The sequence below is a fragment of the Tupaia chinensis genome, unplaced genomic scaffold (assembly GCF_000334495.1).
Source record: "Tupaia chinensis unplaced genomic scaffold, TupChi_1.0 Scaffold000271_1, whole genome shotgun sequence".
Lineage (NCBI taxonomy): Eukaryota > Metazoa > Chordata > Mammalia > Scandentia > Tupaiidae > Tupaia > Tupaia belangeri.
In genome coordinates this window covers 3,088,614-3,110,575 of record NW_006159752.1, presented here as the reverse complement: position 1 = coordinate 3,110,575, position 21,962 = coordinate 3,088,614, and the positions used below count along the sequence as shown (strand labels likewise).

The window sequence follows — 21,962 nt, the reverse complement described above, 5'->3', positions numbered from 1 at the left end:
GTAGAAGAAATAAGACCATGTTTTTGTGTTCTGAAATTAAGATTCCTCACTTATTTTCCTGGCTTTACACATAAGTTCAGATGACTTTAGAATCCCTAAAACAGAAGTTGCCTCTGCCCGGCTGTGGGGACCGAGGCAATGCAGTGCCTCTGCAAGTACTGAAGCCACACGGGAGGCCCCGGGTCAGAGCCTTGTGCCCGGCTGGCTGGAAGGCTGGGGTGTGGACGGACCGCAGTGTGGGAAGATTTTGCCTAGGGTACCACTGTCTCTCTCCCAAAAGAAAAAGAAAGAGAGAAAGAAAAAAGGGGAAAAAAAGATGGAGACAGAAAGCTTAAAAAAGAAAAAAGTGGTCTCTCAATCTTACAATCATAAAACCGATAAGCAAAATTGTTAAAAATATGTTTAAGGGGCCAGCAGGTGGCATGGTGGTTGAAGCGCTGGACTCCCACAAGGCCAACCACTGTTCAAGTCCTGAACCCGGTAGCTTGAAATTCCCACCATATGCATGTGCGTGCATGCCCAAAGTCCCAAGAGGAGAATGGAGGATAAGGGATTGCAGCATGGTCATCCCCCCGAAGGGGTGATCTCTCACTTTTCCTCTCTCTGTCTCTTTCCAGCAAGCTTGTGCACCCTATGGCAAACACCCCCCTCAACAAAAAAGGTCCCTTTAGTATCTAGTCCAGATCGTTCTCTGTATAGCTGGGAATGTTGAAGCACAGAGAGTCACACATCCAAGGCCACACGGATGTAGATGCAGTCCACGTGACACGCTGATGTGGCACACGCTAACGAGGCTGCTCCATACCTGAGCCTGAAGTCGATTTATCATAAAGCGAATGCAAAGGTCTTGGGAGAGATGGTGCCTGGCTGAGCAGTGACGTTCTCCTTCCCAACCTTAGGGCCTCCCTGTTAGGGAACTTGGTACTCACAGCCAAAGCTCCCTTGGCTCATGAAGACTTGCTATGTCGGGAATCCAGTCTCCAACCTCAAACATCATACAACCATGGCTCTAAGAAGGCTGGTGGAGGAGAAAGCTGAGGGGGGAATCCAGTCCAGGAACACACAGGAAACACCTGATCAACTGTTGGGGTGCGATCAGCTCCAAGGATTTGTCGTCGCAGTTATAACGCTCCCTCAAAGAATGATCCAGAACACAAAGGATTTACTGCACCAGGCAAAAGCAAACCAAAACCAAACAAAAAAGTTCAACTGAGCATCCCTTCCCTGTCCTAAGGACAGTATAAACTAGCCTTTGTTTCTCTTATTCCTGTTAGATAAAAATGACACCACTTAGCGCTTAAAGAACCAGGAGAGTGATTTTAGAGGAAACGGGGTGTAAAGAGGCTGGAGGTCTCCAGCCAGGGAGTGACGAGCTGTGCCAGGAATGAGGCCCCAGCCCTTCCTTCACCCCTACCCCGCTCCCTCCCCCTGCCTTGGCAGGTGCTAGGGCTCTGGGCTTCGAGAGAGAGGACGGGGACTCTGGCAGGTCACCATGGCCCTGGGGTGCTGGAAATCCCCCTCGACTGTCAGTTCCTGAGCCTCGGCGTTGGCACTAGTGTCTCCGCACAGAAGCAGCAGGTTGTCAAGGGGCGACAACTGTTCTCGAAGCCATGAAATCCGTCTCCTTCTTCGCTTCTTCACATGATTTGACTTGACATATTACTTCTTTTCTTTCCTTTAAGGAGATAAGAAGTAAAACTGTTGCTCCAAAGAAATGAAAAGCATTTATTTATTTTTATAAGAGAGATTTTTGCTATAGGGTGTGTGTGCTTGCCGAAGAGACAGAGAGACAGGAAGCGAGACATCACCCCCCAGGGTAGACGGACATGCTGCAACCTCTTCTCCATTCTCCTCTTAGGATTTTGGGCATACACACACACACACATACACACACACACACACACACACACACACACACACACACTCCTGGTGTGAGTTTTAAGCTGCTGGGTCTGGGACTCTAACCCTGGTTGACTACGTGGGAGTCCAGCAAGGTAGCCATTACTCCACCTGCTGGTCCCAGCATTTAAAAGCCAACATTTTCAGGGGCCAGCAGGTGGCGTGGTGGTTAAGGTGCCAAACTCATACATGGTGCACAGCAGTTTGAGTCCTGGACTTGGGTGACTTAGAAGTCATGCATCCCCATAAATCCTGACAGGAGAAGGGATTGCAGTGTGGGCATCCCACCGGGGGGGATTTCTCAATTTCCCTGTCTCTGTCTCTGTCTCTCTGCCGCAAGCGCATGTACCAAATGAAAAAAGCCTTAAAAAACAACAGAAGTCTGCTGCCAGTCCCCCTCACCCTGTGTCCTGAGTGAAGAATCCTGAAGGTTCTCTTACCCCCATTAAGTAAGTCCATGTCTTCCCCTCTGCAGAGAAAGGAGAGCTCTTTGTGCCCTCGCCGAGTTACTTCGACGTCGTCTACTTGAACCCGGACAGACAGGCTGTGGTTCCTTGTAGAGTGACCATGCTGTCGGCCAAAGTCACGCTCCACAGAGAGTTCCCCGCCAAGGAAATTCCAGCCAACGGAACGGACATCACCTACGACCTGAAGCGAGGCTTCGTGTACCTGCAGCCTCACTCTGACCACCAGGGGGTGGTCTACTGCAAGGCGGAGGCTGGCGACAAGTCTCAGATCTCCGTGAAGTACCAGCTGCTCTATGTGGAGGGTAAGCCTGCGGCCTGGTAGGACCCAGCCTCGTCCTCTGGCCAGGGCGGGGACTGCTGTTCTCTACCAGGTGGGAGCAGGAGACCCAGCATGTGGTTTCAAGGCTCCTCTGCTGCCCTGCCACTTCTAGAATGTTCCACATCCTTGCCCATGACTCAGACCCAGCCCTCTACTCCCTTCCGGATCCTCCCATCGTTAGCTCTGGTACTGCCCCTGAGTTTGACCCTCTCGCCTCTACATCCCCAGCCTCCTCTGGAACATTCTCTCAGCCTCTGTTTTAACCCAAGTCTGTTGTCTGCTAAGAGCACCGTGAACTCCCGACGCCATGGTCGGCCTCGTTTTCAAGGCCACTCCCATGTCCTTTCCCTCATTCTGTCACCCTCTCTGAGGCACAGGTGCGCAGCCCCCCCTTTCTCAGCTCCTTTGCATCGCGCCCTCGTCACTCACTGATGGCTTTGACGGTTGGCTCACTGTCCTCCTCTTGTTGGGGTGACTTGAGCATCTCCTTGGAACCCACTGTCCTGCTCACTGACCGCCTCATCCATTCCAGACGAGACTCGCTCCCTTGGCCACACTTTAACATGTCAACGATGAGCCGAGGCCGGCTAGTGGCACTGCAAGTGCGTCACCCTGCCTGGCTGACCCACGTGGGAGCGAGCCTTGACACCCGAGTACACAGGGCTCGCGTGCGGCCCTGGTCTAGGGCTGGCTGAGGCTGACTGAGGGCTGCTGAAAAATCCCCCAGGGGGTAGACGGTGCCACCCTAACCCCCATGTCTGTCTCCACGCCCTGGCAGCCCCTGGAGTCTCCTAGTTTCCTGGGCGTCCTGCAAGGCGCGCTGCACCAGGTCCTCGAATTGCCGCCGACCTCATTCCTTCCACCTGGCCTCGCCCCTTCCTCCTGACAGCACTGAAAATGCTCAGATATTTCATGGGACATGGATCTATTTTGTATGAGTCTGGCCTTTTCAGTGAGGAGCTTCACCTCAGTGCGTTCGTACGGGACGTATTTTCCCCTCATCACTTCCATGGGTTCTGCTGTACTGAACCCCTCTCCTGAGCACTGAGAGCCATGAGCAAGATCTCGGTCCCATTTCACTTTGGGTTAGTAAATCAGCCTCATCCTGGTTTCTAAAACTGTTCGCTTAAAATTAACCCTGCAGTCATCCAAAGCTGGCCCTGCTCTTCCTGCCAGGGAGCAGGCTCCCCTGCTGTGCCCAGCAGCCTGGAGCCAGGAGGCTCCCCCACCCCGTGCTCTGGTGCCCAAGAGGCTGGAGCCCTGCAGGTGGTTGAGGCTGGCCTGGCTTGGTGCCCCTGAGCCTGCCAGGGGCAGATGGTGGCTCCAGCGCCTCGCGAACAGCCCTTCTCGGGGTCGAAGCTCCCTTCCCATGCGGCCTCGTCCTCCTCTGGACCCTTCATGTGGACCTCTCCGCTTCGAGCTGCTGTGCTCTCGGAAAGGCTGCAGTCCTGAACTCTCCGAGCCCCTGACCCCAGACTCCACCACGTGGCAACCAGAAACACAGCGGGGCACAATCCGGTCCCCTTGCCTCCCGGCAGCGACCCCCCCACACCCTGCTGTCACACTCTGCCTGGGTCAGGGCACTGGGTGGGCCAGTGGCAGATCTGCAGAACTCCTGCTTTCGCTTTCTGGGGCGAGAGCACCCCGCCCTACTCCGCCAGCCACCCGAGGTGAGGAGAGGGAATGTTTATACCCATACACGCAGTTCCTTTAATTTATTAGGGCTTTTTTGAGGTTTTTGCTATAGGGTACGTGCACTCGCCAGAAAGAGAGGGAGAGACAGAGACAGAAAGGGAGAAGTCACCCCCAGGGGGATGGTCACGCTGGAATCCCTCCTCCATTCTCTTCTCGGGATCTTGGGCACACGTGCACACATGCCCAGCGTGAGTTTAAGCCACCGGGTCCGGCGCTCGAATTGCGGTCGATGACATGGGAGTCCAGCAACATAGCCATTACGCTAACTGCTGGTCCCAACACAACTGAGGTTTTAAGTTAGGCTGTGACTTGCTCAGGTCCGCTGCTCTGCTAGCTTAGGGCCCTGAAGGCTCAAGGCCACGCCTGTCGTGTTCTCCAGCACCTCGCCTTGTTCGAGGCTGCAGTTGGGATGACGTAAGCTCACTGACCGTAATGCAGACAAAGTCACTGTGCTCACGGGGAGCGCCGGTGCCCTCCCTGCAAGCTTCCCTCTCCTCTGGGTGTTTCTCCACTGAGAAGGGACAGCCACAGCCGCATGCCTCCACCTCCACGCCTTCCGGGCTGCCATCCGGCGCCTTAGCTGCGTTCCACTTGCTCTTCCTCTGGGGCCCCTGTCCCTCTCGCCTTTCTACCCTTTCCACGTGACCCCTGGCAGGCCTGAAGCCTCCTTCCCTAAGAGCGCAGAGGCTCAGCCCGGGAGTTCTCTAAGATTCCTCTTTTGAACCGCCAACTAGGGAGGCAGCGGTGGCTTCGAAGGAGAGCCAGAATGGTGGCCGGCCTGGCGTGGGTCGGGAAGCTGTGGGAGACATGTCTCCTCTCTCCAGAGAAGAGTGTCTGCAGGTGCACCCGCGCTCAGGCTCACCTCAGGCCGTCTCCTGCTTGCTTCCAGTTCCCAGCGGGCCTCCCTCCACTACCATCTCGGCCTCCTCAAACAGAGTGAGAGGTGGGGAAGACGTCCGCGTGCTCTGCACCGTGCTGGGCGAGCCTGAGGTGGAGGTGGAGTTCAGATGGGTCTTTCCAGGCCAGAAGGTAAGCGCCATTCCCCAGGCTCTGCCCCATTTTAGCTGGGTGTGGTCCCTGCTCAGCGATGGAGGCGTGACCTCAGAGGTGCAGGGAACGCGTGGGCCTGTGGTAGACGCCTGGGCTTGCTTGTCTTCGACTATGTCTCTATATATTTACAAATAGATCTTTTTTTTAAAAAAATGTGTTTATTATCATTTTTTAATTTGCTATAGAGCACATGCCCTCACCAGAGAGAGACGAGAGAGAGAGAGAGAGAGAGAGAGAGAAAGCCATGAGGTTAGGGACTCAAACCCCAGTCAGCCATGTAGGAGTCCAATGCCTTGACCACCATGCCACTTGCTGCCCCCCCACCCCCCATAGATTTTTCTTAAAGGACAGGGGGACAGAGTGATTGGGTTCTACTAGGCAATTCAATGCACCGTCTTCTTACTCAGGTTTTCTTCATAGCCCGCCATTCAGAGATAGCGTCAAGAAATGAACGAAAGGGACCTCCCTCTGCCCCACCCACCTGCCTCCATCTTCAGTCCCCTCCATCTGGGTCTGCCGGGGCCTGACCCTCCTCCCGGCATCCCTCAGTGTTCCCAGTCAGCGGTGCCCTGTGGCGAGGGGCTCGGGGGGCAGACGAAGCGCAGGGGCATGCAAACATCGGCCCTGTGGAGCAGGTGCTGTGAGGCCACAGACCCTTTTAGAGCAGACTTCCCATAAAGCAGCGGCAGCATATTGAGCGTCTGTGCATGTTCAGCTTACCAAAATAAACAGCCTTGCCACCGCCACCGCCACGGAATAATCCCTTTGTTGCCAGAAGAGATTTGGCCTCCTGAGACGTGGTCTGTAGCCAGTACGCTTCGAGCCTAGGAGCTGTGACAGGTGGAAAATAACCATCCCCGGAGAAGGGCATTTTGCAGCGTCCTGGTGCTAGGTTCTTGTTTGTAAAGTGTTGCCACACTTCGGAGACGTTAATGGCTTTCAATGTAGATTTATTTTATTTTTTTTAACATTGCTAATTAGTATCTTTACGAGCAAGAAGGGTACTGACGTATATAAATATTCCTTCTGTTAAATTCAGAAAGGACTTTGTTCTTATACCAAAGTTGGCCGGGACATCTCAAGAGGGACCGTCTCAGGTTCTAGAATGGGGGCTCTGTGCTCTAGGGCGTTCCTCCAGTCCGGGGGACTGTAATTCTGCTGCCCAAGTCCCGTGGCCCAGCCAGACATCGTCCTGTCCCAGTCGGAGCAGCCAGGAGCACGCATTGGCTGACAGCGAGTACCGTGGGCGTCTGCCTCTGAATTCCGCAACTATAAACCACTCAGCCAGAGGGGGAAAGGGGGCGAGATGGGGGGACCAGGGGAAAATCGTGTCCATGTTTTTATACTAAAACCAGTTCCACCTTCTCGGAGTCCCAAGAATGTGGGGCCGGCTGGTGGCGTAGTGGTAAAGGTGCTGGACTCCCACGTAGCCAACTGTGGTTCGAGTCCCGGTTCCAGGGGCTTGAGACACGCTAGGTGCATGTGCGTGTGTGCCCCAAATCCTGAGAGGAGAATGGAGAAGTGATTGTGGTGTGGCCATCCCTCCCCCTCCCCCCCCCCAGGGGTGATTTCTTGCTTTCAGTCTGTCTCTGTCTTTCTGGTGAGTGTGCATGCCCTAGAGCAAAAACCTCTTAAAAAAAAAAAAAGATAAAGTTTACATTAAGTAGAAACGTACTGATTTAAAAAGCAGAGGCTGCTGAACAGCATAATGAAATTCAAGGCTCTGCTCGAGGAAAATGCCCTAAAACGATTAGACAGAGCAGAGGCTTCCTCAGCCCGAGCTCCGCGTCAAAGGGCCCTTTATAAGCCCCGCGCTTTGGAAGGCCGCCGAGCGTGCTGGGGGAGCGGGGCTGTGGACAGCAGCTGGCCAGCTGGGCTCGAGTCTGTGTGGGTGTTGTTAAACAGGGCGAGCGGCCGGTGACCATCCAGGACACTTGGAGGCTGACCCAGCGAGGGCTCGGACACACCACGAGGCTCTCGCAGAGCGTCCTCACAGTGGAAGACTTCGAGACCACCGACGCGGGCTATTACCTCTGCACGGCCCAGAATCTCCGCGGGCAGACCACGGTGGCCACCACGGTGGAGCTGTCCTGATGCGGAGGCTGAAGTGTATGAACTGAGGGGCCATTTGTGTACACAGTCAGCTTCCGGGCGCTCTGTCCCGGGGCTTTGCGGGCAGGCGTGTCTCGTGCCAAACCCCCACCCCTGCGCTGTCAGACCCAGACACCCACGTAAAGGAGGCCACCCAGTCTGTCCGTAGAAGTGGTAACTTTCCTAACAGAAAGCATGTCTTTTGACTGCTTACCGACATACATGTGTTTCTGGTTTTTATACTAAAGAAGCATATATGTAAACAATTTTCTATAAATATAATCATTTCTATTAAATGAGCAAGTTTTTATAAAAAATAAAACATGGGCTGCTTGTTTTTTTTTAGATTGGCTGAAACTCCAGGGATTCCTAGGCAGTGAAACTTGGGTCAATACCTAGTATCCCTTTTGATCTAACCAGTACCTTAGAATTTAAAAAATATGGGACCAGCAGTTAGTGTAATGGCTATGTCACTGGACTCCCATGTAGCCGACCACGGTTTGAGTCCCGGACCCAGTGGCTTAAACACACGCCGGATGCGTGTGCGTGCATGCCCAAGATCCCAAGAGGAGAATGGAGGAGAAGGGATTACGTCGTGGCCATCCCCCCTGGGGGGTGATTTATCGCTTTCTGTCTCTCTGTCTCTCTTTGTCTTTCTGGTGAGCGCATGCACCCTACAGCAAAAACCTCTCCAAAAAAAAAAAAAGAATTTAAAATATACTAGTATATCGTTCAACTACTAATCTATACTCAGCAATTCAAGGTGCGAATGCTAAGACATGTTGCGTTTTCTTGTCACCCATTCTGACGTTAACATGAGTTAATTAATGAAGGAATAAAAAGAATCGCCTATACTTAGCTTTATTTCTCCCTCCCCAATTTTTGCCATACTGCTCATGCACTTGTCAGAGAAAGAGAAAGGACGAGTAAGAAGTCACCCTCTGGGGAGGATGGCCGTGCCACAATCCCTTCTCCATTTCTCCTCTGGGGATTTTAGGTGTGCGTGCACACATGCCTGGTGTGTTTCTCAAGTTGCTGGGTCCGGGACTTGAACTGTGGGGTCAGCCACGTGGGATCCATTGCTCTAACAACTACACAACCTGCTGGCCCTGCTTAACTCTTGAAAAACCGCTGCACTGGGACCAGCAGATGGCCTAATGGTTATGTCGCTGGACTCCCATGTAGAGGAGAGGGACTGTGGTGTGACCTTCCCCCCACCCCCCGGGGGGGATGATTTCTTGCTTTCTGTCTCTGTCTCTCTGGCGAGCACACACACCCCATAGCACAAATCTCTCTCAAAAAAAAAAAAATGCAAAAAGCTGCTGCACTTAAAAGTATTAATTATAGTTATTCAATAAGAAAATGAGAACATGTTTTTATGGGTTTAAATTTCAGTATAAAATAAATGTGTTGGCCTAGCAATTGGGGGAGCTGGGCCCCACCTGGCCAAATGTAGTTTAAATCCCGCCCTGGTGGCTTGGAAAGTATGCCGGGCATGTGGGTGTGCCCCGGATCCTGACAGAAGAGAGACACGGAGAAGGGACTGCAGCGTGACCACGCGCCATGTAGGGGTGCTTTCTCCCTCTCCGTCCGTCTCTGGTGAGCGTACACATCCTCTGGCAATGGAAAAGAAATCGTAGATGTGCAGATTATGAGACTAGACTTTGTTGAGCTCCATCTTCAAAAATACTTAGGCCACGGCCATTCCCATTTTCTTGGTATACAGCAGAGACTATGAACACCAGCCCAAATTTCTCAGACCCACATATCTTTGAATTCCGAAAAGGTTAGCTCTACTCTAGCTCCGGGAGTCAAATGTAAGGCGTGACCCACTTCATGGCTGTACCGAGAAGTCCCGGGGGACAGGCTATGAAGAGACATGAGCCCCGTGCCTGTTCTCTGACAGGCGCTGTAACCCTGGGTAACGCTCCACAGAGTGAAGTCTGTCCGAGGCTTCGGTTCTTACGTCGAGGATTCCAGCATTATTTATTTGATCAAAGTAAAATACACTTTCCATCACTACAAACTTACAACTACGGTTGTTTATACATCCATACTGTAATACCGTGCCAACGTTTCGTGATCCTACATGAAACATTTGGTTTGGGGGGAAAAAAAAATCATCAAGTTCTCTATTTTGTTTCCTATCTTCTCTCGTGTTGTCTCCCGCTCTTGCAAAACGTTTTATTTTAACTGTTTGTAAGGATTTCTTTCTCGGACACCTACCTGGCAGGAGGACAGCAGGGAACAGAATGAGTTTAACCACAGGGAGGGGCTGAATGGCAAACCCAGCTTTGGCTAATGTCGTTGAGGACGAGTTGGAAGAGTGAGCAGAGATATACAGGAGGTGGAGTAAACCTACGTGCCCGTTTATCAGAAGCAAACAGGGACGGTTACATACATAATAAACCGTGGGAAGTTAGAGACTTCAGACACAATCACGAATAAAAAACACCCATGCATTATGAGTATCGATTTGCTATGGACGGCGTGTGTGGACGATGACTCGAACACCCACCTGTGACATCCTGAGTGCGCTCTTACTACAGGGCTCGCTGTACAGTCATCATACACAGACTAGTAAATGCCGACGTCACAATGCGGACACATGCAGGGGTGGGGAGGAAGCCCCGTTCCTCCTTTCACCTTTCCCAAAGCCTTAGAATGGGGAGAGGTCAGACAGTGGGGGTGGGAAAGGAAACGGCAGGGCAATGTGGAGGCCTGGACCAGCCACGCTGTCTACTCAGCTGCCCACCCCGCTCCCTTCCAGAGACAGTTCTCGAAGGAGACCCCCACCCGGCATCATCCTCCCAGACGGTGCTGTTCGAAAATGCTGCACCGTAGGTTCAGTCCCAGGGTTCCCACGGACCGACGAGCACCGGATCCTATTCTTAGTTCTGCTAGCCAGTGACCAGGGAAGTTCTTCATTCTAAGGTTTTCCAAAAAAGTGTAGTCTCAGACCTGGGCCCTGCTTTTGTTTGGAAAGTGGCTTCGGCACCTGGGAGGTGAGGTGACTCTGAAAAAGCGCAATCCGCGATCCTGCTCCTAGAGAAAAGTGGGGGGGAGGGAGGCTTTCTTTTGTGGCTTCGAGTGGAGAAAGGGAAGGGGATGATTACGGGAGAGAAGATGACAATTTCCACCTGTAAGGACAGCTGCCATCAGGGTGAAAATAAGGCAGAACGATGCGTCGGTACTATCCTTTTTCTTTATACGGGCATTTTGTTTTTTTAGCAAAATTAGGGTTCTGCATTTGCTCCTGGCCTGAGAAAACGGGTCATGGTATTGTGTTAGGCTCACGCGGGCAGTCAAAAACTGACAGCAAAATCTAGTGTGTTTCAACGGACATGGCTCGACACGGAAGAGCTGCCCACAGATGACTCCAGACAGATCCGGGCCATGGACAGACACTGACCGTCAGCGCTGCTCCTGTCGGACCTTCCCCATCGGGTCAATGGCCGAGCAGAGCGGGAGGTGATCCTAAGTCATGTGGCTATTGCTCTTCTTCTATGGCTTTTGCTGAAAGGTGTACACTGACTAGTTTTTGACTGGGACGTATCCAGGTATCTTCGGCTTTGACTTCTAACACACAGCGAAGAGGGCCCACACACACATTCCTACCGTGTCACCCGCACCCCTGCCCCCCACAGGCAGACCACAGTGAGAATCACGAGAAGGTGTCCATGGCGAAGAACATTACAAAGGGTATAAATCTTTATCTTAATAGGCCCCTGAGAGTTTTTCCCCTTACGCGTAGGTGAAAAAGGCAGCGAACAAGATTCTCTTGTTCTTGAAGTGCTTCGTGCAACAACGTCCATTGTCGTCCGTGTCGATGCGGACATCCTGTGGAGGAGTATCTGTGCCGAGCCCAAAGCCCTCCAGGGTTCCAGTCTCACGGCGCCGGTCCAGTGGTCCCGCGGGGCCGACCCGTGAGCTGCCGCGCCTCTTGCTCTCATGACCCCGGTGAGGTCAGTCCTGCGTGACGCTTCCAGGCAGTCTCTCGGCCCTCGGCGAGTGTCATCTGGGCGAGACGCTGGGGCTGGGGAAGGAGCCGGAGTTCCTGGGCGACTGGAAAGGGATGGCCGAGGACGTGGGCGACCTCTTGGGGCTGCACAGGTCCCCATTGTGCAGCTTCCACAGCAGCTCCTCGTTCTCCATGGACAGTCGCTTGTTCACCTTGGACTCCTTCTCCAGAGACTCCTGCAGAACCGCCTGCTCAGTGGAAAGTTGCCTTGGATATGGGGAAAAAAAAATCAGCGAAAAAAATAAAAGAAACCATATGGATCTAAATTAAAAAGTAACTTAAAAATGCTCTTTAGATTTGAAAATCCAAAAAGCTATCCTTATGGGATAAAACAGAACCCTGCACAAGGTCCCAGGTACTCGGCGGGCGAAGGAACCCCAATACCAGAAGTGTGAGCACGAGGGAGAAAACAGCTGTGTCCCTGGGGCGGCGTCACGGAGGACTGGGTGCCATCTGCAAGCACGCCACATGCTCTCAGCCTGTCTCTCACACGGCTGTTTTCTATTGGGCGTGCGCTGCTTTCTCTCTGACAGCCTTGAGACTCGGGAAGCCAGGGGCGCTGGGTCTCAGGGTTCAGCCCAGGCCTCTGGTGAGAGCAGGAGCTGCTACGATCCTATTTGCAGGCAGCAATCAGGGCCCCTGAACCTGCTCAGTTCCCTCTCCAGGAGGTACAGGGGCGGAGCGCGGCTAGACAGTAATACTGCTCAGAAAGGAGGGTGGCTCAGGGAAGGGGGAAAACGGAGACTGGCTTTTTACCTTGAAATCGCCATGTGCTTGTCCATCCGAGCCTTTAGCTCTTCGTTCTCCTGTTGGAATCGCTTCAGTTTGTCAACCAGAGCGGTGTTATTGTCCACCTGGGCGGGAAGGAGAGTCCCGGCATGTATCCGTAAGATGGTTAGTAACATACCTCGCTGCTTAAGGGGCGTTCCTGACACAAGCGCACTTTGGAAAGGTCTCAGAGAGAAGGTGGGATGGGCACGCTGCAGGACAAGAGTCTGTGGCAGCAGAACTGAGCGTCTAGATGTTCTTTAAAGACAGACGCACCCAGGGGCCAGCGGCATGGTCCTTGGTCCTGTCATTCAGGCACCCTGCGAGTCGGCCTGGCCCTGAGCCACCCTGGGTGCTGCGCTCTTCTGTTTCCAAGTGGGGAAAGCAAACGCCATGCCAGACCGCCTGCGCCTGTCAAGCTACTACAATCTGCGTGGTAAATTCCGTCCCCACCCCACAAAGCCTCCCACACGGGATAAATACTCATAGGCTAACGGTTCACAGTTCTTGGCAGAAATGCAGCCTTGTGCAGAGGCTCGGGTGACTCTCTGGCATTTACTGGGTCATCAGAAAAGTCACGACACAGTTTTGCATAGAAAAACTTAGAAAAAACACATCACGACTTTCCCAACGACCCAATACTGCTGCGTGACCAGCCGCACAGAGCAGTGACTCGGCAAAGCTCTGCAGAGCACCCGGCGAGAGAGCCGCTCAGGAACGCCCCTCTCAGTCCAACCTCAGATAGGTCATGCTCCCGCTGCTGGCCCGAGCTAGACTTTCAAGGGAAACAAGCCAACTGGTTGAGCGATTCAAGGATAAGGTCCCTGAAGACATTTAATCACTAAACATAGGAGAGAGCTGGTCACATCCCAGCTCACTTCTAGAGGTAAGATTTTATGACTTGCTCAAGAGGTGACATTACAGCTCCGTCAGGATGAACTCCAAGGGACTATCACTGCAGCATGTGACTAATCTACTTTGATTATGGTGCTGCGATTGGGGCCCTGTTTTTCTTAAGACATCCTACTATTCCCAAGATGCTTAGGACAAGTCATTCGGTGAAATGACTCTGAAGAAAACGAGCCTAGAATATAAGAAAAATCGGCCATGAAATGTTCGGCGATTATAAAGGAATTCATGATAAAATGGGAGGTGAAAAAAACAAGATTTAGAGACTAGGTGGTGATTAGCCTTAAAATGTTGCTCATCTGGGGCCAGCAGGTGGAGCAGTGTTTAAAGTGCTGGACTCCCACATGGTTGACTGTGGTTCAAGTCCTGGACTTGGTAGCTTGAATCTTGCACTGGGTGCATGTGCATGCAAGCATAAAATCCCAAGAGGAGAATGGTAAAGGGATTGCGGCATGGCCATCCCCCCGGGAGGGATGATTTCTTACTTTCTGTCTGTCTGCTTATGTGTCTCCAGTGAGTACACATGCCATGTAACAAAACCCTCTTAAAAAACGTACACACACACACACACACACACACACACACACACCAACTAACCTGTCAGTGCACAGAAGAGGAAACCAGCTCTGATAATGTCACAAAGCTAATTTTCAGCAAAGCTTGTTTTCATAGCAAAGCGGTCTTACTTAGATAACCTTCTGGGATGTTTTCTAAATGTCTTAATCTCTTCAAATGCCTAGATCTTATAATGAAATAAAGTAACGATGGATTTACAGGGCTAGCCTCGTGGCCTGGTGGTTACGGGATCTGACTGTGGTTTGGATTCCAGCCCTGGTGGCTTGGGGAACACACTAAGCATGTGTGCGTGTGGCCCAAACCCAGGCAGGATAGAGAAATGAAGGACAGGGGATTTAGGCATGACACCCCACTGTGAAGTGCGCGCTCTCTCTCTCTGCCCGTCTCTAGCGAGTGGATGTACCCTCCAGCATTTAAGAAAAAGCGGGCTTACTTACCCCCCAGTTCTGCACACACACATACATGGCTGACTGTGGTAGCTGTGCTACCCTCAGGCATGGCAAGAAACAAATACTATGACTCAACAGAGATGAAAATGTGTTCGGGCTTGTACAGCAGAACCTATCTTATTGCGCATGTTTTAAAACTATTGTGATGCGTGAATGGCTCATGGAATGACGAATTATTAACAGGACTGAGTCATGGCTGGCTGCCAGGTTGTGAGGCCCAGGACGACCTTCGGCAGAACTGGCATGTACGCTACGTGTGCACACAGCCATGCATGCCTTTCTTCGCCTAACTACACAAAATTTCCTCATAGGGAACCAGCAGTTAGCGTAACGGCTATGTCGCTGGACTCCCACGTAGTCGACCGCGGTTCGTGTCCCGGACCCGGTGGCTTAAAACTCACGCCGGGCGCGTGTGCGTGCATGCCCAAGATCCCGAGAGGAGAATGGAGGAGAAAGGATTGCGGCGTGGCCATCCCCCCTGGGGGGTGATTTCTCGCTTTCTGTCTCTATGTCTCTCTCTGTCTGTCTGGCGAGCGCACGCGCCCTACAGTGAAAATCTCTCAAAAAAAAAATTTCCTCATAATTCAAAGAGCCTACACAGCCACATGCTTGGCCACCACCGTCCTCAACAGAGAGGTAACAGTTCTAGAAAAAACCAGACGACCCCCCCCCAAATCTCTCAAACTCTGAGTGAACAAAAACATGAATAGGCCCAGTGTGAGCTCCACGGTCCTTACTGCTGGGCGTGTGTCTGAATGAGGCTCTTAGTTAACAATGAGTCACTCGTACCCGGGGGGAAGAGGCCCGCAGTGCTGGGTTGGTGGCACAGTCGGGGACAAAGTGCAGCCCACAGCTGGGATCACTGAGCCACCTCACCAAAGCCAGCCCATGTGGGCAGCATTCTGCTGGGAGCAGCTGCGTCTCAGGGCTGGACCCAGACACAACTGAACGCTGGGCGCGCCTCTCAGACACGCCCTTCTGGGTAGACTCACCACGCAGTAACATGGATCTCTGTCCTAGAGGCTGTGAACTCCACTGTATTCATTTTTTCCACAGTGCGTGCTCTATCTGTCCAACTGGATCCATCTTGGTTAATTAATGAGACCGCGTATGTGCACACACGTGTGTGAGTGAGAGGAGCATCTTCCACAGCGTCTGGTCATGCTACCGTCTGCTTCTTTCAGTCATCCATCCCATCGGATCGTGAACATTCAAGAATGTGCCTGGCGTGTCTCAGGCTGGCCAGGCTGGGGATTTGAACTGTGGTCACCATGTGGGACCCAGTTTCTCTTGAGCGGGGCCTTAGTACTGTGCCACAGAGCCAGCCCTGAATGAATCTTACTAAGACAGGATTCTTTTATCACGATCTAATTCCCATGAACCAAGATGAAGAACTTCGACAGACTGCATTGCTCCGATGGGATAAATTTATTAACAATATCCCATTGTTCTGGACATAGGAAACCGATTCTGAGTTGGCAGTATATAAAAATACTGATTTTACCTTATTGAAAAGTTTTCCTTATGTAGTGAAGACTCCTAGACCACTGAAAGACCAGCCTGATTATCATGGTACAGTTTTTCTAAGAAATGAATGCTGCTTAGTAAGTTTCTTGGGGGAAAAAAAAAGTTCTAGAAAGCAGCAATGAATAACCCTTGAATAAACTTGGAAAAGAAAAGTAACCTTCATTGCTTACACATTTTCCAAATAACTCTCGGTAGCAGTTGGTCCGGCTGCAATTCTAACCGCAGGGCACAAGCCCCATTTCCCAGCTGCCACCCCCCTTGGTAAGCGCCTTCGCCCTCTCCTCCGAAGGAGACCTACCAGCTTCTCCATTTTCATCAGCTTGATGTCCTGCTGGTGCAGTTTCTCATTCTTGATCTCCAACACGGCTTTCAGGCTCTCTAATTCTTGCTCCAGATACATGACCTGAGGGTTTTTCTGGAAAGGACATAGCAAAATAGCTCCCTTATTTCACACCACCACATAGTCCACACTCTCAACGTGAAGAATCTCTGATGAGGTTCAGACAATAGACGAACAAGCCAAAAGTGACTTCCATCTTCTTACAGCCGTCTCCGAGGTGAAAGAGAAGAGTTAAGGTTATGCTCATCTCAAAAGATCTTGGTTGTAACATTGAAGAGCATTTCACCCAGTGGTCAGGAATGTAACATGGAAAAATATTGGTTGTATCAAACACGGTACAAAGAATAAGAGAAAAACCGCTGCTTACACCACAGAACAGAACTCCAGCTGGCAACTGGTAATCTGCCAGTCCTTTACTGGAGTGTGTGTGGGGAGACGTGGGGGGCAGGGGGAGATGAAGAACAGCAGCTCTCTAATCAAATCAGTAATCAGGAATGAAAAGGCAGGACTCCAGGGCTCTATGGAAAACAACAGATATAACCAGAATGTTCTAGCCTCTGGATTTTCCTATGCCGAGGCTCTGTCTGCGGAGCCACGTTTTCAGGGCTACAGCTACCATTGCATACTGGGGCACCCCAACACCCACGTGGTGTACAGAACACACTCTACTGAGTCTTTGCACTACGCAGGGGGAGGCATCCTCTGAGTGCACACAGCAGGGAGTCGTCATCCTCCATTCTACTCCCGGCTTTACTGATGGACATTCAACCGAACCACTCAAGATATACGGCATACGGTAACATGTTGCACGAGTTACCTAATCAGATGCTGAATGAAGGAATTTCTTAGGTAAGGTTCACGCTGTCCATCATCAAGACTATCCCCCAAGGCAGCGGTTTCTGCTCTCGACCCATCCGAAGGGACAGGCAGGGAAAGGCCTTTGGGGATGACTTAACCCAAACCCCTGACTCCAAAGGAGGAGGAAACGAGGCCCAGTGGTCAGCTTGATCAGCTCGGGGTCTGCACCACGGCTGGGAAAGGCCAGGGAGGGACTGACAGCTAGATCTGCAGCCCTAGGTTCTTTCAAAAGTCAGACAAATTTCGAGCTGGCCCCACGGCCTAGCGGTTAAAGGAAATGGATCTCACGTGATAGATGATGGTTTGACTTCCAGCCTTAGTGGTCTGGAAAATATGCCGGGCAAATATGCGTGCATGACCAAACTCCCAAGAGGATGGAGAAATAGAGAAGGGATTATGGTGTGACCACGCCCCATTGAGGTGTCCCCCTCCTCCGCTTCTGTCTCTCTCTGGCAAGTATATACACCCTCTGCCAATTAAAAAAAAAAGCTCCTAAGTTTTCTTTTTTAAGAATTTTTCTCTTTACTTTATTTACTTACTAACTTATTTATTTAAATTTGACCAGAGTAGGACAGAGTGAGAGTGTGAGAGAGAGGGAAAATGAGAAAGCAAGCTGCCTGGTCTGGGACTTGAAACACGGTCAGCCATGTGGAAATCCAGTGCCCTTAACCAGCATGCCACCTGCTGGCCCCTTTCATGAGTTATTCTTTCCTGCTTCCCTGCAGCCTGTCCTTCCTCAGCCCCACCCCGACATGCTCTCCTGCCTGGCCAGGGGCGGCCCTGTCTGTTCCTGCTCCCCTCTGGCCAATTCCCTTAAGCTTTCAAAAGTGGCTGCGGGAGAACCTCTCTGTGGTCTCAGAAGCTCTTTAAAACCTCTTCTCCGAATCGTTAGTAAGGACCACACCTTGCATTTCAGTCCAGTTCTTTTTCACTTTTATTTTTACTGGAAGAGGGAACAAGCGCTCTGCTGAGAGAGAGAGGAAAACGAGGGAGGGAGAACACGCCCCCAACAGAGCGCAGTCGTGCTGCAATCCGTCCTCCTGCATCTCTCCACCCACCCCTTCCCTGGGGGTTTTCCAAGCCACAGGGGCCAGGATTCAGCTGTGAGTGGCCATGTGGGGTCTGGTTCCCTTAACCACTAGGCTACAGAGCTGACCTTTTAAAATCACTGAGTTTTCCTAAGACTCTTGGAGAACAACCAGCGTTGAAGTTTCCTTGATGAGGAGCTCATCTAACTTTATCAAATGTGTCCAGAGGGTGTCTCACCGAGACTGTCAGCAAAAGGTCTGAGACCCCTGCATGGACCTTAGGGGCTGAATGCAGTCCCAGAGCACAACTGCATGGAACAAAAATGGTGGTACTAAAGACAGACAGCAAGAAAAACCTTTTTCCCCTCAAAGAAAAAAAGGTCCAGCCAGGTAGTATGTATGACAGTCAAAGTGGCTGGATCCCACATGCCTGAGTGTGCAGTTCAAGTCCTGGACCTGGCAGCTTAGAAAATCTGCCAGGTGCACATGCGTGTGTGCCCAGAATCCCGACAAGAGAAAGAAGGGACTGTGGCGTGGTGATCTTTCTGGGGGCGTGATCGCTCACTTTCCTTCTCACTTTGCTGTCTCTCTCCAGCGAGTGCAACAATGAATGAATGAATAAATAGAACAGAATAAACTGAACTGAAATGAAATCAAAGTAGAGGCCCAGAAGAGCAAGGGTAAAGTTCCACGGGAAATCTGCTCAGAAGAGACATTTTTATTTTTCCAAGTTGACGTTTGCACAATGAAACAAACATCGCTCCCTCATCCACAGCAAGGGGTGGAGCTCTGACACGGCTACAACCCGGATGAGCCTGGGGAACATGCTGAGTGGCAGGCCACGCATGAATGGGCACATACATGTGGGTACGATCCCATTTAAGGCAATGTCCCGAAAAGCAAACCCCAAGAGCTGGAAAGTACAGTGAGGGATACCAGGGAATTTAGGATCTGAAAATGACCCTGAGTTTGGATTCTTTCTCAGGGCACTGAACATCGACTCTCACAGACAAGAGAAAAGTGTGGTATTGATAAAATGCACGACTTACTGCATTTGCTTTTTCTCTTAATACTCTTTTTTGTTCTTCCGATTTCAACTTTTCATTTAAAGCATCATTTTCACTCTTCAGATCGCTGACTTGCTTCTGAAACACACACAGTGAAATGCGACCCCTCCCTTAATGAGCGGATCCCGGACGGACAGCAAATGTACACGGGAACATCCCAAAGCCCAGAACGTCACGCATGGTGACTTTTCTCAGGACTGAGATCCACCCACCTCTAGTGACTCCTGCTTCTCGTGAAGTAAGTCCTCGAGTGATTTCTTTTCCGTTTCATGACTTTTCTTGATTTCTGAAAAGAAGGAATATTTTTTTGAGGCACCAACATTCTATGCGGTCAGTGTACTTTAATATACTTATTAAAAGACAGATGTAGGGGCCAGGAGATGGCGCAGTGGTTAAGGTGCTTGACTCTCACATGACCAACCAGGGTTTGAGTCCCAGACCTGGCAGTCAGAAAATCACACCAGGTGTGTGTGCACGTGTGCTCAAAATCCCGAGAGGTAAATGGAGACAGGGGTTGCATGACTATCCTCCTGGAGGGAGATTTCTCCCTTTCCCTCTCACTGTCTCTCTCTGGCAAGCACATGTGCCCTATGACAAAAAACTAAAAACACATTGGGACTATGGCAAAAAAATAAAAAAACAAAAAAAAAAAAAAAAACAGGACAACTGAAAGTATACAGGTGTAGGAGTTATTATGAAGCAATGTAACTTCCTTTCCATTAGTATGGTGCTTTTCTATAAATTGAGCCCTGTGTTCTTGAAAACGGCCTTGTGAGTTGGACAGCACAGATATTTCCCACTTTCTGACCGACAGCCGGGAGGCCCGCAGAGTCCAAGAGACCTCGGCCGAGACCAAGTGTCCAACCCAGGGCAGCGCTTCCCACGGTGGCCTTCAGACTCCTGGTCCCTGCTCACTCATTTGCTCTTCATGACCCCAACGCCTGCCCCGAGCCGGTCACGCTGACACACTGTCGTCCCTGACGTCACACACCTCTGTGTCCTGATGAGCAAAGTCCACGCTGGCGGTGCCCAGCCTGTCCTCGTCACCGCCCACAGACTGCTCGGATGACGTGGCCATGTCAGAGTGAAGACTAGCTCCACCGCTGCTCCTGACCTCAGGGGAATGGCTGCTTACCCTTCCCCTTCTGCCTCGGTCCTGCCACCGGTGACGGGTGAAGTAATCCAACAAGCGCCATCCTCGTTCCGCGGCAGAGTGGGCGAGCGAGGGTACTCGGTGTGGGGCCTTTACTGCGGCCAGGATTACACTGGCACCTTCGACCTCCCAGGAACCCAAGCCGGTGGGCAGCGGCGGCACCACCACCACCACCACCACCACCACCACCACGGCCTCTGTCATCTCTGGAAGTTTCTCTGGTTTCCTAAGAGCCAGCATTTATAACAGACTATTCTGCACCGCTGGGCAGAAGGGTATGCTAAAGGAACCTCCAAACGCCACAGGGCCTTCTCTGGAGGGGAAAGTGAGGAATTATTTCCTTCTTAAAACACACCCTACTGCTCCATTAGATCATTTTCTGTTGAAGAGAAGGAAGCACACTTGCCTGAAAGCGAGGTTTCATAGGCTGTCTTCAGCAATTCCACCTTCTCTGAATAGCTAGCTTCGATTTCCAACTTAGAGGTTTCATGGGCCGCGTTTAAGTTGTCAAACTGTAAGAAGCAAGCATGACAGGAGTTTGCCAAGAGAAGTGCAGAGGTGAGTGACAGGTGGCAACAGCAGCAGACGTCGCACACAGGCTGGCGGTCACGGGTAAGGGTGACGCAGCGCACGGGAAACTCGTCCACGGCAGCCCCATCTGGATTTGCCATCCCGACGCGCCACCCTGGCCCCGAGGGACACAGACAGGCAAGCTCTCCAGGGCAAGGTGCTTACAGGAATGGGGAGGGCTTCACGGTGACAGGGCCACAGAAGCTCCGCTCACCGTGTTGGCCGTCACTGCTCGGGCCCTGGCCCTTGCCTGGCCCTTAGAGAGCTTCCTGTAAACATCTGCTACATGGAAAAGTGAGTGCAGACGGTTTGTGACACTACGCTTAAAAAAATGAGTTGCCAGGGGCCAGCAGGTGGCCTGGTGGTTCAGGTGCTAGATCCCACATGGTGGACTCTGCAGTTCAAGTCCTGGACCTGGTGGCTTGAAAACATGCCAGGCGCATGTGTATGTGTATGGCCCCAAATCCTGAGAGGAGAATGGAGAAGAGACTGGCACAGCCATCCTCCTGGGGGAGATTTCTCACGTCCCTGCTCTGTCTCCATCTGTCTGTCTTATCTGTCTCTCTCTCTCTCTCAGCAAGCACCTGTGCACTATGGCAGAAATCTTAAGATTTAAAAGAAGGGTTACCAAACAAGTGCTGTTTTATAAAGACTAGAAATACAAATGGATAGTTCAGCAGCACAACGCCAAGATGTTTACAAAGGGATTATACATGGGGAGAGAGATAAAGAATTATTTTTATGTTTTCTTGCTTGCTTTCTTTTTAAAATTTCCAAAGGGAGGCTGAGAAACAGAGAGAGGGAGAGAGGGAGCGCCCTTCGATGCAGTGTGGCCATGCCACAACCCCTTCTCCATGCCCTACCCCGGCAGGGTTTCGGGCGTGCGTGCACATGTGCCTGGCGTGTTTTTCAAGCTCCCAGGCCCAGGATTTGACCTGCGTGGTCGGCCACGTGGGAACTGGCTCTCTTAATTTCTAGACTGTGGGACTGGGCCCTCTTTCTTTTCTGTCTTAACTTTCCTTCCCTTCTTTTTCTCTTTCCTTTCCTTTCTACTTTCATTTCTTCCTCTTTTTCTTTTTTCCTTTCTTCCATCTTTTCCTTTCCTTCTTCCCCCCTCTTTCTTTTCTTTTTTCTTTTATTCCTTCCTTTCACTTGACTTAAATGTATCTTGCTTT

At 51.4% G+C, this 21,962-nt stretch overlaps 2 protein-coding genes across 8 annotated transcripts in view; one reads left to right on the top strand and one right to left on the bottom strand.

Moving 5' to 3' along the window:
- PDGFRL (platelet derived growth factor receptor like) overlaps window positions 1–7,992 on the top strand; it is a 56,788-nt gene extending 48,796 nt beyond the window's left edge. The window contains exons 7-9 of the mRNA XM_006149709.3: window positions 2,375–2,668; window positions 5,270–5,409; window positions 7,336–7,992. Of these exons, the coding sequence (XP_006149771.1) occupies window positions 2,375–2,668; window positions 5,270–5,409; window positions 7,336–7,524 (623 nt within the window). The 3' untranslated portion in view covers window positions 7,525–7,992. The remainder of the gene's footprint in view (window positions 1–2,374; window positions 2,669–5,269; window positions 5,410–7,335) is intronic.
- A 1,496-nt stretch (window positions 7,993–9,488) lies between these two features.
- Window positions 9,489–21,962, bottom strand: part of MTUS1 (microtubule associated scaffold protein 1) — a 192,733-nt gene continuing 180,259 nt past the window's right edge. For all 7 annotated transcript variants that reach the window (XM_006149686.3, XM_006149687.3, XM_027772350.1 and 4 more), the window contains 6 exons: window positions 20,624–20,729; window positions 19,277–19,350; window positions 19,047–19,142; window positions 16,070–16,186; window positions 12,299–12,396; window positions 9,489–11,749 (listed from right to left, as the gene is read on the bottom strand). In XM_006149686.3, coding sequence (XP_006149748.1) covers window positions 11,536–11,749; window positions 12,299–12,396; window positions 16,070–16,186; window positions 19,047–19,142; window positions 19,277–19,350; window positions 20,624–20,729 — 705 coding nt within the window. In that variant the 3' untranslated portion in view covers window positions 9,489–11,535. The remainder of the gene's footprint in view (window positions 11,750–12,298; window positions 12,397–16,069; window positions 16,187–19,046; window positions 19,143–19,276; window positions 19,351–20,623; window positions 20,730–21,962) is intronic.